Raw genomic sequence first — 14,612 nt, forward strand, 5'->3', positions numbered from 1 at the left:
CTCCCTCCTTTATATACGGGGGCAAGGGGGCACCCTAGAACACACAAGTTGATCGTCGTGATCGTTCCTTAGCCGTGTGCGGTGCCCCCTTCCACCATATTCCACCTCGATCATATCGTTGCAGTGCTTAGGCGAAGCCCTGCGTCGGTAGAACATCATCATCGTCACCACGCCGTCGTGCTGACGGAACTCATCCCCGAAGCTTTGCTGGATCGGAGTCCGGGGAGCGTCATCGAGCTGTACATGTGCTAAGAACTCGGAGGTGCCAGAGTAACGGTACTTGGATCGGTCGGATCGGGAAGACGTACGACTACTTCCTCTACGTTGCATCAACGCTTCCGCTTCGGTCTATGAGGGTACGTAGACAACACTCTCCCCTCTCGTTGCTATGCATCACCATGATCTTGCGTGTGCGTAGGAAAATTTTGAAATTACTACGTTCCCCTACATTTCTGTCCACACATCAACGACAACGGGTGGTTATGGTCATCTTTGTGTTCTGCTATGTACCACCCCTTGTCATTTGACCACAGCAACCTGATCATAGCATTGCATCCGCATCTGGCCGAGCGGCTGTTTTCCCTCAATGGTTTCCCCTGCAAGGTTAAAACGGACAGTAGAAAATGTCGTCAGTCTATCTATCACGACATATCAATCAGTCACCCAATGATGCGAATACTTTGACAGTTGTTCAATTAACATACCGCACAAGCACACACAATCTCTTGCATGCATCTCTTCCTTTCAACATTCAATCTGCTCTTGGCAAGTCTAACACCAAATCCGCACTCCCACGAATACAGATTATAGAATTCATAAGCTTCGTCCAAGGAGTCAAAGCTTGTGCCAATGCTTGGGTACACAACAGGTCCATCCCTCTTCTCGGTATAAGCACGGACAGACAATTCCAGAGCTGAAATCCTGTTTGGATTCATCTCCCTCTCCTCGGGAGCTTTACCCACCCTGACCCTGCATAACCATCTCGGCAGGAGATGACACACAAGAAAACAACTAATTAAAACCATTGCCTTTTGGAAGTACATTAATAGTCACATAAAAGATCTAAGCAGGAGACTAGTGCGTGTATAATATTCGGCACAGGCAGTCTCAAGTTCCTCGACCGTCAACAGAAAAGCTCCAAGCATCATACAGACTAACAAGCTGTCGTAAAATAATCAACTACGTAGCCCAATAAAAGCTCACAAGAATAAGATGACCAATTCCTCAAACTAATCAATCGTCAAAAGCTTTCAGGAATCAAAATCCCAATGGTTCATGTACAAATTCAGTTTAGGAAACCCCATAGTTCTCTCTTCCAGTTTCTCAACCATCAACAGACCAGCTCCCAGCATCGTCTAGACTAATAAGCTGAGATCCACAATGCTCCCAACCACGTAATCCAATACAGCTAGCAGTAATCAGCATAACAAATTCTCAAACTAAACAACCGTCAAAAACTTCAAGGAACCAAATCCCAAAGCCTCATAAACAATCAACTGCTTTCTGTAACTAAGAACGTGCCTAGGGTAGAGATCTAAGATTGCAAAACAAGAGACAAAGAAAAAAGAGGGGATTGATTTTCACTGACCTGCGCGTCCAGCCGCTGGTGGCTTCAGAGCACACCTCGCCCACCACTGCATCCACATGCGACCGAGCACAACCGGCGGCAGCGAACACGTCGTTTGGGACGCTCATGGAATCCTGGGACTCCAATGGCAAGACGGAAGTGCTCCTCGCACCGGACGCAGCAGAAATCCTATGAATTGACGGAGCGGCCAACTCGGTGAGAAATGCCCCAAATCTGTGCCGGTTAGTAGCAAAGACGGTTGGCCGGAGGGAGAATAAAACGTACCCATTAATCTCGACACCATTGGTAGACATCTCGCCGACGCCGGAACAGCACGGCCGCCGCTGTTAGACGAACTGATGCAGATTGGAATGGAGAAGACGACCCGCTGCGTGGCTGTGGTTTATCCCACGCCACCCAACCCAGCCGCGCGAGGGGGTGTGCCTGACAAGATTCTCTCACATGTGCTGTTTCGAAAGACCTAACATGGGCCCTAACCTTGGTCCAAGCCAACGACGCGCGGGGACAGACGCTTTGGATGGGCCGCACACATTACGCCTACACATCCACTAGCCGTATCGCGGGCTGTATTTCAGTCCATAGGCCTGCCACGCACTGACTGGGGTGCACATCCCAAGGCCCAAACCAACGCCCACGATACCGGCCTGCCTGTGGCTCGGCCTCTGAAAATCCGCACTCTGGAGCCCCACCCGCTCCACCGCTGGATCGTCCACACCGGACACAAAAATCAAGAAAAGACGAGAGGGAGCCATGCTCCAAGCGGTAGAGCAGAGCAACGTGGAGAGTGAACTCTAGATGACGGTGAATCCTGCATTCATCATGGATTCATGGGCACACTGCAAAGGCAGAGGAACCGTGGCTAAGGGCTTGTCCAAACGCCACTGTAGCCTGTAGCCTCAGCCTCCACCACCACACCAAACATCCAGGTGATCCGAGGAGTGGCTCCATAACACTCAACGTATCTTGCAGAGGATGCGAATGCTCCAACCGACAAAAGACACAAGCCACTACTTTTGAAGAAAAGCTGAAATGTGCTGTCAGAGAGCAAAAGCGCCAGCCAGCACAATAGGTTTGTGCGTAGAGAGAGAAAATGGTAAGATCAGCAGCACAGTGCAGGGAAGACAGCTTTGGCCATTTTTGAATAAAATTCACATCTGGCTCTAAGTGTTGTCCAAGGCTTTGGTTACCGAATGGTGCATTTATACCGAGGGAGACCGGTAAACGTTGTTACCACGGTTACCACGAAATTTCAAACGAATTTCGAATGAAATTTATAATTGAATTTTGAATTCAAATTCTTTCAAAAACAGATATAGATAGCACTTTACTTATATTTATCATAAAAGAGCTACTAGCTCAGTGGAACATTGTCTATGCGCGTGCTATCAGGTGCTGCCATACTTTACTATACATTGAGCATTTGAATTCAAAAAAATTGAAAATTTTCAATTTTTTTGCTCGAAATTCTCATTTACTGAGGGGGACTGAAATATGTGGTAACCGTGGTAAATCTCGAAATTTCAAACGGTAACCAAAACCTTGGTGTTGTCTGGAGGTGTTATCTAATGTTAGACTGTATAGCTTCTGTATTTACATGTGTATACTGTAACGTTGTATACCACCTCATTATATATATGTGATAGGCCACCCCTAGAGGGTTGTGCCGGTTCCCCCAAAACCTATTGTCTTACATCTGAGGTTCCCGAAGTCCCAAAATACCATACAAGAAAGATATGACAGGACCTACATGTCACCTACAAGGCTCCACCTTAGAGAAAAAATTCATATTCTTTTTAGAAAAATCACATTCTTTTCACATGACCTTGAATGAAGATGATTTTTTTATGAAAATTATAGTTCTCCATGAGAGACTTTATAGATTTGAGTTTTTTTATTTGAAGTTGTTTAGATTTTTAAGAAGTTGATAGAAACACGATTAATATGTTGCTGAGACTTTATGTTATTTTTTTGAGCATCTTAACTACCTAAAATAATAAAACTCAAAACTAGAAATTTGTAGATCTCACCGAGGGCTACAATTTTCATATATAAAGTATCTCTATCCAACACCATACAAGAAAGATATGGTTTTTCTAAGGCGATTAATATGCTGCTGAAACTTTATATTTATTTTTTTGAATCTTAACAACATCAAATGATAAAACTCAAAACTAAGAATTTGTAGATATCATCTAGAGCTACAATTTTCATATGCAAAGTATCTTTATCCGACATCATACTAGAAGGATATGATTTTTTGTAAGGCATCAAGTTCTGTAACATGATTAATATGCTGCTGAAACTTTATATTATTTTCCAGCATCTTGATGACCTCAGATGAAAAAAACTCAAAAATATAAAGGTATATATATATATCATCGAGAGCTACATTTTTCATATAAAAATTTGTTTGCATCCAAGATTGTATGAAAAGAAATACAATTTTTTAGGTGGAGCCTTGCCGTTGACACATGGGTTCCATCTATTACTCCCTCTGTATCGAAATACTTGTAGCTGGGGCGCTACAAGTATTTCGGTACAGAGGTAGTAGATTTTATGTATAACAGGTGAGGTAAACGCTCGTTTAGACTTGGATAAGTCATGTTATAATTTTAGAGAGTTAATTAAAAATGCATTTCAAAACCTTAGAGACCTAGACACCTTTACATAGTTTTAAAGACCATAGATGAATTTTACTCGCCATGTTTTATCTACGGGACAGCCGACAGCTAACTTCTGACTGAGACCACTAGAGGCTCTAACTGCGTGCATGGGGGCTGCCCTAACACGTGAGACTTCAGAATATCTCATGGACACGCAAAGGTTAGAAGCTTGGGAATGATAGTAACAAAGCTGCAATACAGCTAGCCTGTCTTTATCTTTTTCGTTTCTTTTTCTTTTCCTTCTTTTCCTTTGCGCCTTTGATTGGCGCCCAATCAGAATGGTCGCTAGAACTTGAATTTTAAATGCCACTAGAATATCACAACTAAAGTGCATGCGTTTAGTAGAGCTGAAGGGTTCCTAAATGTGTGCATCGAACATCCGAACAAGTTAATCCGACATGCACTAATAAGTTAATAGTACTACTAAGCGTCAGTGGAAGCCGCGACCATTGCGACTACTAGACCTGTGTCCTTGTTTGCCGAAACACACAACACACACACACACACACACACACACACACACACACACACACACACACACACACACACACACACACACACAGATGTTGGATGTGTGGAGTGCTGTGGGATGGTGGGACAAGTGGCAGCTGCGCATCCTCGTCCTCGGCAGCCTCGGCCTTCAATGGTTTCTGCTGGTGGCTGCCCCCATGCGCAAGTACACCGTCCGGCGCTACTTCAGGCTATGCATATGGCTTGCCTACATTAGCAGCGATGCTCTGGCCATCTATGCGCTGGCTACCCTCTTCAACCGTCACGCCAGGGCGACCAGCAGCAGCAGTAGCTGTGATGGCATTGCGCACGACAAGGCCAAGATCCTGGAGGTCTTTTGGGCTCCTGTCCTGCTCATCCATCTCGGCGGGCAGGAGGAGCTGACTGCCTACACCATCGAAGACAACGAGCTGTGGGCAAGGCACACCGTGACCCTAGTGTCTCAGGTCGCGGTTGCCATGTACGCCTTCTACAAGTCGTGGCCTGACTCCAGCGACTGGAAGCTATTGGCATCAGCGATCCTGCTCTTCATCATTGGGGTCATCAGTTTCAGTGAGAAGCCATGGGCCCTCAAGAAAGCCAGTATTAATAGATTGGCGTCCGTGTCGGCGACGATACAAGGAACAAAGAAGCGTACAAAATTGGCGGTGTACTTGGACGATCTTTTGTTCTCTGATTGGTACAACTGCTCCACCACCAAGTCCGGCGAGAAGAGTAGCCTGCTGCCTGAAGATGTGGGTTGGCACAACTGCTTCTCCCTCACCGAGAAGCAGCCGGGGCTGGCGGCGGGTGAGGCGGATAATGTGGGCTTGTCGGACGGAGATAAAGTCTATATGGTGCTCTCGGACATGTCCCTCTCAGCTGCTGCCGATGACCTTGTACAACGAGGCAGAGCTGGAAATGTCCGGGATGTTCTTCGGCCGCTGAGCACCAAGGCGGAAAAGGAACTCAAGCGCTGGCTGCGTGGTGCGTTTGGGCTCATATATACCAGAGCAAATTTGGTTTTCACTCGCACATACCTGGTGTACCATGTGCTGGTGGTGCCCATCCTGCACATCGCCGCCCTCACGCTGTTTGCGACGAGCGGCAAGGACGGGTACAACCGCACGGATGTGAAGATCACATACATCCTCCTGTGCCTAACCGCCGCGCTGGATGTTTTTGCGGTGTTCATCCGCCAGCTACTGTACCGGGCCATGTCTGCAAAGAGCGTCCCAGCGTTGTGCGAGACGGTGCCAGGCTACAACCTCGTGGAGGCGGTTCTCCGGCGGAGGCACAAGGACATTGGGTGGCTGGTCAAGTGCGCCACCCGCATGGGCTGCAAGGAGGAGTACTTCTGCAAGTGCGACGGCGGCGGTCAAGACTACACACTGTACAAGAATGTGTCGGAGATGGTCCTTGCAGATCTGGTGGGTGCACAGGGCCGCGACCTTGCCAATTACAGGGTCTTCACGGTGCCAGAAGAATCAGGCACCGCTGTGCTGCCGGTGGAGGATGCTGGGGCAGGTGCCGAGATAATGCAGCAGAGCAGCCCGGGAGTGGCCAACTGGGCTCTAAGTGAGGAGCTGCAGAAGGTGTGCGGCCCCAAGGTACGGGGCGCCCTGCGCGGGTCGTTCGACAGGAGCGTCCTCGTCTGGCACATCGCCACCTACCTCTGCTTCCGCATGGAAGGTCCTCCTCCCGACGACGAGGAGGAAGACTCACACTGGCTTCGCATCAAGTGCACGCAAGCAATATCCAGCTACATGGCTCGGCTGCTGAATTCCCACCCGGACATGCTGCTCACCGGCAGCAGGCAGCACCTGGTCAGTGAAGCCATGGATGAATTCGAGTGCTTCTTGGACAGCGCCATGCTAGGTAAGAGCGGCAAGCCGCTCAGCAAAGACGAGCTGACCAAGATTATCGCCGACGGGGCGGAAGCGGAACGTGTCCACATGCAGGTGCCCATCGAGATCATCGACGACGGGCCGGAAGTGGAACATGTCCACATGCAGGTGCCCATCGTCATCGATAATAAAGCAGCTGAAGACAAGGAGGTGATAAAATCTTTGTTCCACATCCCCAAGGCATGCAGTCTTGCAAAGGAGCTGCTGAAAATTGAACCGCCGTCCACGCGCTGGAGGGTGATGTACCGGGTGTGGCTGGGCATGCTCTTCTACTCCGCCAGCATGTGCAGGGGCTACCTGCACGCTAAGAGCTTGGGTGAAGGTGGTGAGTTCCTCTCCTACGTCTGGCTCGTCCTCTCGCTCAAGGGTGCCAAGACCCTGGCCGACAAGCTTCAGATGCTGCAGGGAGACGACGAGGAACCAACACTGACCGATAAGCCTCAGATTCTGGAGGGATCAGAGACGACGAGGAACCAACACCCTGATCAAGGCCCACAACTTGCTGGTTTCGAAACCCCCCATCCAGATCCTTTAATTGAACCGCCGATGCCATGATTTTGTATATCAATTCTACTGTTTGTTTGTTTGTTTGTTTGTTTAATTTCTAGCTAGCGTTCTCCGATCCAAGTACTGGCCGGTTTGTTTGTTGCCTTCCTTGCGCGGGCGTTCGCCCGCGGCTTTTGATTCAGTTTATTTCATTTGTTGTCTTGTCTACTGCTGCATGTACTCCCTTCCCTACCTCACTGCCTTTTTTGTCCTCTCAAACCAACCGTCCTAGGCAATTTGTAGCACTGTGGTCAACTCAACTATAAAAGAAACATTTGTTCTTTCTCTTTGGATGCAACTCAAGTGCCGACTCGATCCGTTTACATTTTGCGCACCCTTTAGTCATTGACTTAGGTTTATCCCTAGAAACTCCTGCAATTGGTGCAGACCCACTTGGGCCTGGTGTCGTTGCACCACCTGTAGGGGTGCCATAGGGCCAACAGAGGGTGTTGTACGACCATCAGGTGGTCGCATATGATTAATAGCAGGCGGGGCAAGGTGCCAGCATGCTGTGTAGGGCCAGCCGGCTATGGCGGCTAACCATGCCCTGGATGAGCAGGCCCTTTTGCCTTCTTTTTCTTATACTTGTTGAAATAGTTAGGCCAACTCCACCGCGCGATCCTAAAGGGATGTCCGGTTTGGTCGGATTTTATCTTTTTGGGGTGCCGATGGGTTCATCCATGTCCGCGTTTGTCCGATGGGTTGTGGGTGCGCCCAACGCGCGGCCGAACATCAAAACCTATCCGGGGTGGACGTGAATAAAAAATTTAAAAACTTAAATGAAATGACTAAAAAAGTAAATAAACTTAGTTAAAACACACACACACACACACACACACACACACATATATATATACAAAACGGCCCAGTCTATCAGTCCACTTAAAAGGCCCAGTTCGTAATTAACATAAAACAAAAAAAAACGCCTCCCGCTCGCTCCTGCCGCGCCCGTCGATGCCGTGGCCGACGCCGTCTTCACTGGCCGCCGGTGTCGTCGTCGTCGCTGACCAGGTCGATGTAGGCCGGCGGCGTCCAGAGGTGGGCCGACGGTGCGTGGTAGACGGGGGCGGGCTGGACGGCGGGAGGTGCTTGCACCACCTCCTCCCGTGGCGACGCCTCCTACTCTGGTGACCGCGGCGGCGTCGGGCGCTAGTTCACGCCCACGGCGTCGGCCATCTCTTCTGCCGTGCACGACCAGCCCCACCCCTGGCCCACCAGGGTCGGGTGGAACGCGGCCACCGGCGGCTCCACCACCACCTTCTCCTTCGCCACCATCTCGAGGTCGGGGATGGCGACCTCGCCGGCGGCGGAGCGGGCCATCATCTCCTCGAGGCCCTCCCACTGGTGCTCGTCGTGCGTGCGCATGGAGTCCTCCATGACGCGCGCAATGAGACGGGCCTCCTCCTCCTCCTCCGTCATGCGAGGAGGTGGTGGTGGCGATGGAGACGGCGAAGGTGTGATGCCGCGCACCCGCCTACGCCCGCGCTCCTGGGGAGCAGGTGCTGCGCGCTCCTGTCGTGGCCGCCGCGGCCCCGTCGAGGTGCCGACGAAGAACGACGCGCGCCTGGTGTCGTGCTCATCATGAAACCAGGTGTCCCAAAGCCCGGAGTCGGGAGCGTACCTGGGGTCATAGAAGAGGTCGTCAGGGAGGAGGCGGCGGCGGCGCTCGATCTCCTTGTTGCGCGCATGGCCGCTCGTCAGGACCGGCGGGATCGGAACCCGGTCGGCGGAGAGATGGACGTCACTCCAGGGGAGCGGCGTCCTCGTCTACCAATAACGGCGACACACCGACGCGCGGATGTAATGCCGGTCGCGCTCGCTGGCGGACGTGGGTGCGATGGAGAAGGCGGGCGGCGCGGGGGCCCGGCGTGGTGGCGATGGCGACGCGGGCTCCTCTTTCTTCACCGAGCCGTGGCGGCGTCCCGACGAGGAACTAGCCTCGCGGTCGTGCTTGCCTTTGCGGCCCATGGCGGCGGGCGGCCGGTCGGCGAGGTGTTGGCTAGGGTTTGGGACTGGGGCTGTCGGGTTTCGAGGAGGCCACGGGATGTCATGGGGCAGTGTGGACGACGACCCGTCCACGCTTCCCACTTAAAGAAGGACGGCGACCGTTCGACGTGCGGATGACAGGTGGGGCCGCCCGCTCGTGTGCATTGATGTGGGCGGGTGGGAGGTAGGTGGCCGCCTGCCACGCGGCCCCGACGCGGATGAGGCGCGCGTCCGTTTGGTGTCCGTCGCGACCCAAACCCGGCGCAAGTTTGCGCTCGAAATGGGTCGGCCCTGACACAAAACGGACAAGATGGGTCCGGGCCGTCACGCGCTGGGCCGCCTCCTTTGTCCGTTTTACCCCAAACGAATGGGGCCGGACATGATAGGGTCGCGCGGTGGAGTTGGCCTTAAGTCCTATGCACGCTGCCTTCATGTGCTTCTTCAGAATTGCTGCAGTTGCATCTGACCCACTAGCAACCTGAGCAAGACTAGCAAAATCCTCGATAAGTTAGTATGACGGAGTTGCTTCTTCGATGTCGGTGGCATCTCATCAAGCTCTACCTGAACAGTGGATGCTGCTCCTGGTATTGCTTGTTGTGTCCACCTCCTAAGTATGTACCGCCCAGGGATTTCATCGACACCAAGTTGTGCAATTTTTTTTCAAAATTTGGCAACACAATATTCTATCTTTAGACATCTTGCAGCACTCACACTTGTATTCTTCAGCATCAACTTCTACTGTCACAGAAAAGCTTCTAGGACCATAACTCGTCACCCATCCTTCTCTGTTTGGATAAAGCCCATACACATGACTGCTGTGGGGACACAGATTGTACTTTCCAGTTAACTCAAACTCGGTACAAAATTTATGGTAAATGTCTCTAGTGTAGGCAACATAGGCTTGCTTCTCAATTGAAAAATTGGACCACAACTCATCGTGTAGGTGGTCTGTCCTGTAGTCATTCCCACCCTCTTGGACAAGCATGTGTGTCTGAATCTTCTCATATTGCTTCACAAAGTTCAACACAAAGTTGTATGGGTTAACATAATGCTTAAGAACGGCAATGAATCCGACTGCAAGAAAGGGAAAAACCTATGCTTGAAGCAACATGGCACAAATATTGCATTCTACTTGCACAACTTATCAAAGTGAGTGCCATCAACAACCGGCCACCTCAGCACAAAAGTAGCCCACTTAATCTCAAACTCTTCTAGGGTGAAGCTAAAGTCAATGCATTCACTGAAATTAGCTGGCATTCCTCGGTTTCTCCCCAACAAGCCACCAAGTTTTTTGTTGAGATTTCTTCATGATGTACCAAAGACATCGGCGGTGCACAGTAGTAGTCAAGATGTTTTCAATGGATTGGGCCATCACACCATATTGGTCAGTGATTATGTTCTCGGTGCTTGACCACGCATTGCTTCAAGGAATGTTCCAAATAGCCAATAAAACCTCGTATCCAACTCTTGCCTAACAAAACCACATCCCAACATGAACGGCTGGCCATGATGATTGATCCCAATGAATGGAGCAAATGGCATGTTGTACATGTTAGTCATGTATGTTGTGTCAAAGCATATGCAATCATGGTAAGCTTCATTGTAGGCCTTCTGTGCTGGACCATCACCCAGAAAATATTCTCAACCCTATCCTCTGCATCATACTTAACCTTATAGAAGAAATCAGGATTTGTCTTCAGCATATCTTTGAAGTAGGCAACTTTCTCAATCAAATCGCCCTCCTTTGTTGCATTTCTATTCAAGCTTGACTTGAGGTTCGTGATGCACTTGGTAATATAAGGAACAATTAGCTCTGTGCTGTAGTACTCTGACATGTGCATCATTCGTCCTGTGCAAAAAAAATAAGAAGGCAATTTTGGAACTACAGGCAACTAAACCCTAGATGGAAAAAACTAACACCTGGTCCTAAGGAAATTGTTTGCTATACTAGCAATCAAAATAAGTAACAAAAGATTTAGAATTCATGAATGGGGGTTTCAGGGGTACTAGTTACTGGATGTCCCTAGTTAAATAGTACCAACTATGAGATTTTTTTCTGCTCAAATGCTTAGAAGTAGCAACCCCGGGAAACTACACACACCACATATAAGCAACTAATGATGCGGAACGAAGCATGAAAATCAAAAAATTCCTATGAACACCCAAGATCTATCTAGGAGAAGCATAGCAACGAGAGGGGAGAGTGTGTCTACGTACCCTCATAGACCAAAAACGGAAGCGAATATAACACGGTTGATGTAGTCGTACTTAGCGTTCCGATCACGATCCAATCGGTCTAGTGTCGAACGCACGACACCTTCGAGTTTAGCACATGTGTGGCGTGATGACGTCTCCTCCTCCCTGATCCAGCAAGAGAAGGAGGAGAGGTAGAGGGGATCATAACCAGCACGACGGTGTGGTAGTGATGGTGGTGGTGGAGTTGGAATAGCGGTAGGGCTTCGCTAATAGAAAAATCTTGGACGAGAACTATGCCGGGAGGGAGAGACGGGGGAACAGCCAAAGCCAATGTCTTGGGGTGCCTTGCCACACCCTCCCCTATATTTATATGCGTAGAAGGGCTGGGAGTCCAGCCCTATGTCGGTGTCAAAATCGGCCGATCTCGGGTAGCGGGTCCCGAACTATGCGTCTGAGGATCGAGGGTAACAAGGGACAAGGGGGCACAATGTTTACCCAGGTTCAGGCCCTCTTAATGGAGGTAAAACCCTACGTCCCGCTTGATTGTATTTGATGAGTATAGGGGTCACAAGAGTTGGTCTACCTCAAGATCGTAATGGCTAAACCCTAGCCGTCTAGCCTATGAGAATTCTGATAGCCTTTACGGACTAAACCATCCGGTTTATATACACCACAGGGACCTAGGGTTACACAGAGTCGGTTTGTAAAGGAAGGAAATAATATATCCGTACACCAAGCTTGCCTTCCACGCATATGGGAGCCCTACCCGGACACGGGGGAAAAGTCTCCTGCCTTTATCTTCATGGCCCATCAGTCCGGCCCATATTAAACGGTCCGGACACCCAAGGACCCCTTAATCCTGGACTCCCTCAGTAGCCCCTGAACCAGTCTTCGATGACGATGTGTTTGCCACGCAGATTGTCTTCAGCGTCGCAAGGCGGGTTCCTCCCCCTGAACATTTTTAGAATAATTCTCCGCATAGAGGAACTGTATCCGTCTCTGTATTGTTGATATAACCCTTAGCCACGAAGGCAGAGTACCCAAAGGAAACCCTTATCTTTAACTGACAACTTTTTCAGTGAAGCGTCACATCCGACTCTTTATCATTTCAAACCGTTTTCATGCCTCCCACGTCGCATTTCGATGCATAGCTCTATTGGCACGTCTTGTCAAAACACAAATCGTGCCCATTAATATGTCTCCAACATATCTACTTTTCCTAACACTTTTCCTCTTGTTTTAGACTCTAATTTGCATGATTTGAATGAAACTAACACCAGACTGATGCTGTTTTCAGCAGAACTACCATGGTGTTGTTTTTGTGCAGAAATAAAAGTTCTTAGAATGGAACGACACTTTGCGAGGATTTTTCATACAATAAATGAGAATTTCTCGAGCCAAGATCCACCGGAAGGGGGCACCTGGGTGGGCACAACCCCCCAGGGCGCCCCCCTCCTAGCATGCCCAGGTGGGTTGTCCCCACCTGGTGGCCCCGCAGACCCTGAAACCAACGCTATAAAATCCTATTTTTCCAGAAAAAATTAGGGAGAAAAAATTATCACGATCCACAAGACGAAGCCGCCGTCACCTACTGTTCTTCATCAGGATGCCAGATCTGGAGTCCATTTGGGGCTCCGGAGAGGGGGATCTTCGTTCTTCGTCATCACCAACCCTTCTCCATCGCCAATTCCATGATGCTCCCTACCGGGAGTGAGTAATTCCTTCGTAGGCTCGCTAGTCAGTGAGGAGTTGGATGGGATTCATCATGTAATCGAGTTAGTTTTGTTAGGGCCTGATCCCTAGTATCCACTATATATGTTCTAAGATTGATGTTGCTATGACTTTGCTATGCTTAATGCTTTTCACTTTGGGCCCGGGTGCCATGATTTTAGATTTGAACCATTTATATTATCACCATTATATCCATGTTCTAGATCCGATCTTGCAAGTTATAGTCACCTACTACATGTTATGATCCGGCAACCCTGGAGTGATAATAGTCAGGACCACTCCCGGTGATGACAGTTATTTGAGGAGTTCATGTATTGACTGAGTGTTAATGTTTTGTTACGATTCTCTATTAAAAGGAGGCCTTAATATCCCTTAGTTTCCAATAGGACCCCGCTGCCATGGGAGGGTAGGACAAAAGATGTCATGCAAGTTCTTTCCATAAGCACGTATGACTATTTACGGAATACATGCCTACATTATATTGATGAACTGGAGCTAGTGTCGTATCACCCTAGGTTATAACTGTCTCATGATGAATATCATCCAACAAGTCACCGATCCAATGCCTACGTATTTATCTTATATTGTTCTTGCTAAGTTACTTCTGCTATTGTCACTGTTGCACTTGTTAGAGAACTACTGCTGTCATTGTTACCGTTACTGCTGCTACTATTATCAAAACTATCATATTACTTTGCTACTTATCATGTTGCTGCAGATAATTAATCTCTAGGTGTGGTTGAATTTACAACTCAGCTGCTAATACCTTCAAATATTCTTTGGCTCCCATTGTGTCGAATCTATAAATTCGGGTTGAATACTCTACCCTCGAAAACTGTTGCGATCCCCTATACTTGTGGGTTATCAAGACATTCTTTTGGCGCAGTTGCCGGAGAGCATAGCTATATTTGTTGAGTCACTTGATATTATTATCAAATTATCACTATGAAGAATCTGAAGGATGCTAAGACTAATATTTTTCCCTCAAGGACGAGAGGAGGTAAGGAACTGCCATCCAGTTCTGATTTAGATTCACCTTCTGTTATAAGTAAACTTGCAACACCACCACATGCCATTAATCCTGATATGTCACAAGTTATTGATGATGCTACTTCTGCTATGGATAATGCTTATGATAATGCTAGTACCTTGCTTTATAATGATGATGTGCCACTTAGTGACTTTCTTGATGAACAAATTGCTACAGTAATACAACATGATGTTGTTGAATCTGATGATGAGCTTAAAACAGAAACTCCTAAAACACCTGCTAGAACTAGCCTTCCTAAATATGAATTGCTTAAGGTATCGGAAGATTATATTATGAATGAGTAGACAACTAGAGATATTCTTGCTTGTAGGGATAGAGATAATCTAGAGAAATTATTATGCAAGTATAAAGAAAAATCTCTGAATGCTAGAATGAAATATGATCCTAAGTTTGCTACTTCGCCAATCTTTAGTGTTGATAAGGATTAAGAATTCTCTATCGACCCAGAGTTAATT

The 14,612-nt window shown here is 48.5% G+C and overlaps 2 protein-coding genes across 2 annotated transcripts; one reads left to right on the forward strand and one right to left on the reverse strand.

Moving 5' to 3' along the window:
• Positions 1 to 361: 361 nt before the first annotated feature.
• Positions 362 to 2,013, reverse strand: LOC125523578. The gene is made up of 4 exons (XM_048688599.1): positions 1,853 to 2,013; positions 1,589 to 1,756; positions 705 to 969; positions 362 to 596 (listed from the first exon to the last, which is right to left on the reverse strand). Exons 1-4 carry the CDS (start codon positions 1,879 to 1,881, stop codon positions 435 to 437), a joined length of 624 nt encoding a protein of 207 aa, XP_048544556.1. The 5' UTR covers positions 1,882 to 2,013; the 3' UTR covers positions 362 to 434.
• A 113-nt stretch (positions 2,014 to 2,126) lies between these two features.
• On the forward strand, positions 2,127 to 7,359 carry LOC125523577. Its single transcript, XM_048688598.1, has one exon. The coding sequence runs from the start codon at positions 4,815 to 4,817 to the stop codon at positions 7,200 to 7,202; it is 2,388 nt and encodes a 795-aa protein (XP_048544555.1). The 5' UTR covers positions 2,127 to 4,814; the 3' UTR covers positions 7,203 to 7,359.
• Positions 7,360 to 14,612: the final 7,253 nt, after the last annotated feature.

This window comes from Triticum urartu, chromosome 7 (genome assembly GCF_003073215.2).
Source record: "Triticum urartu cultivar G1812 chromosome 7, Tu2.1, whole genome shotgun sequence".
Taxonomy (NCBI): Eukaryota; Viridiplantae; Streptophyta; class Magnoliopsida; order Poales; family Poaceae; genus Triticum; species Triticum urartu.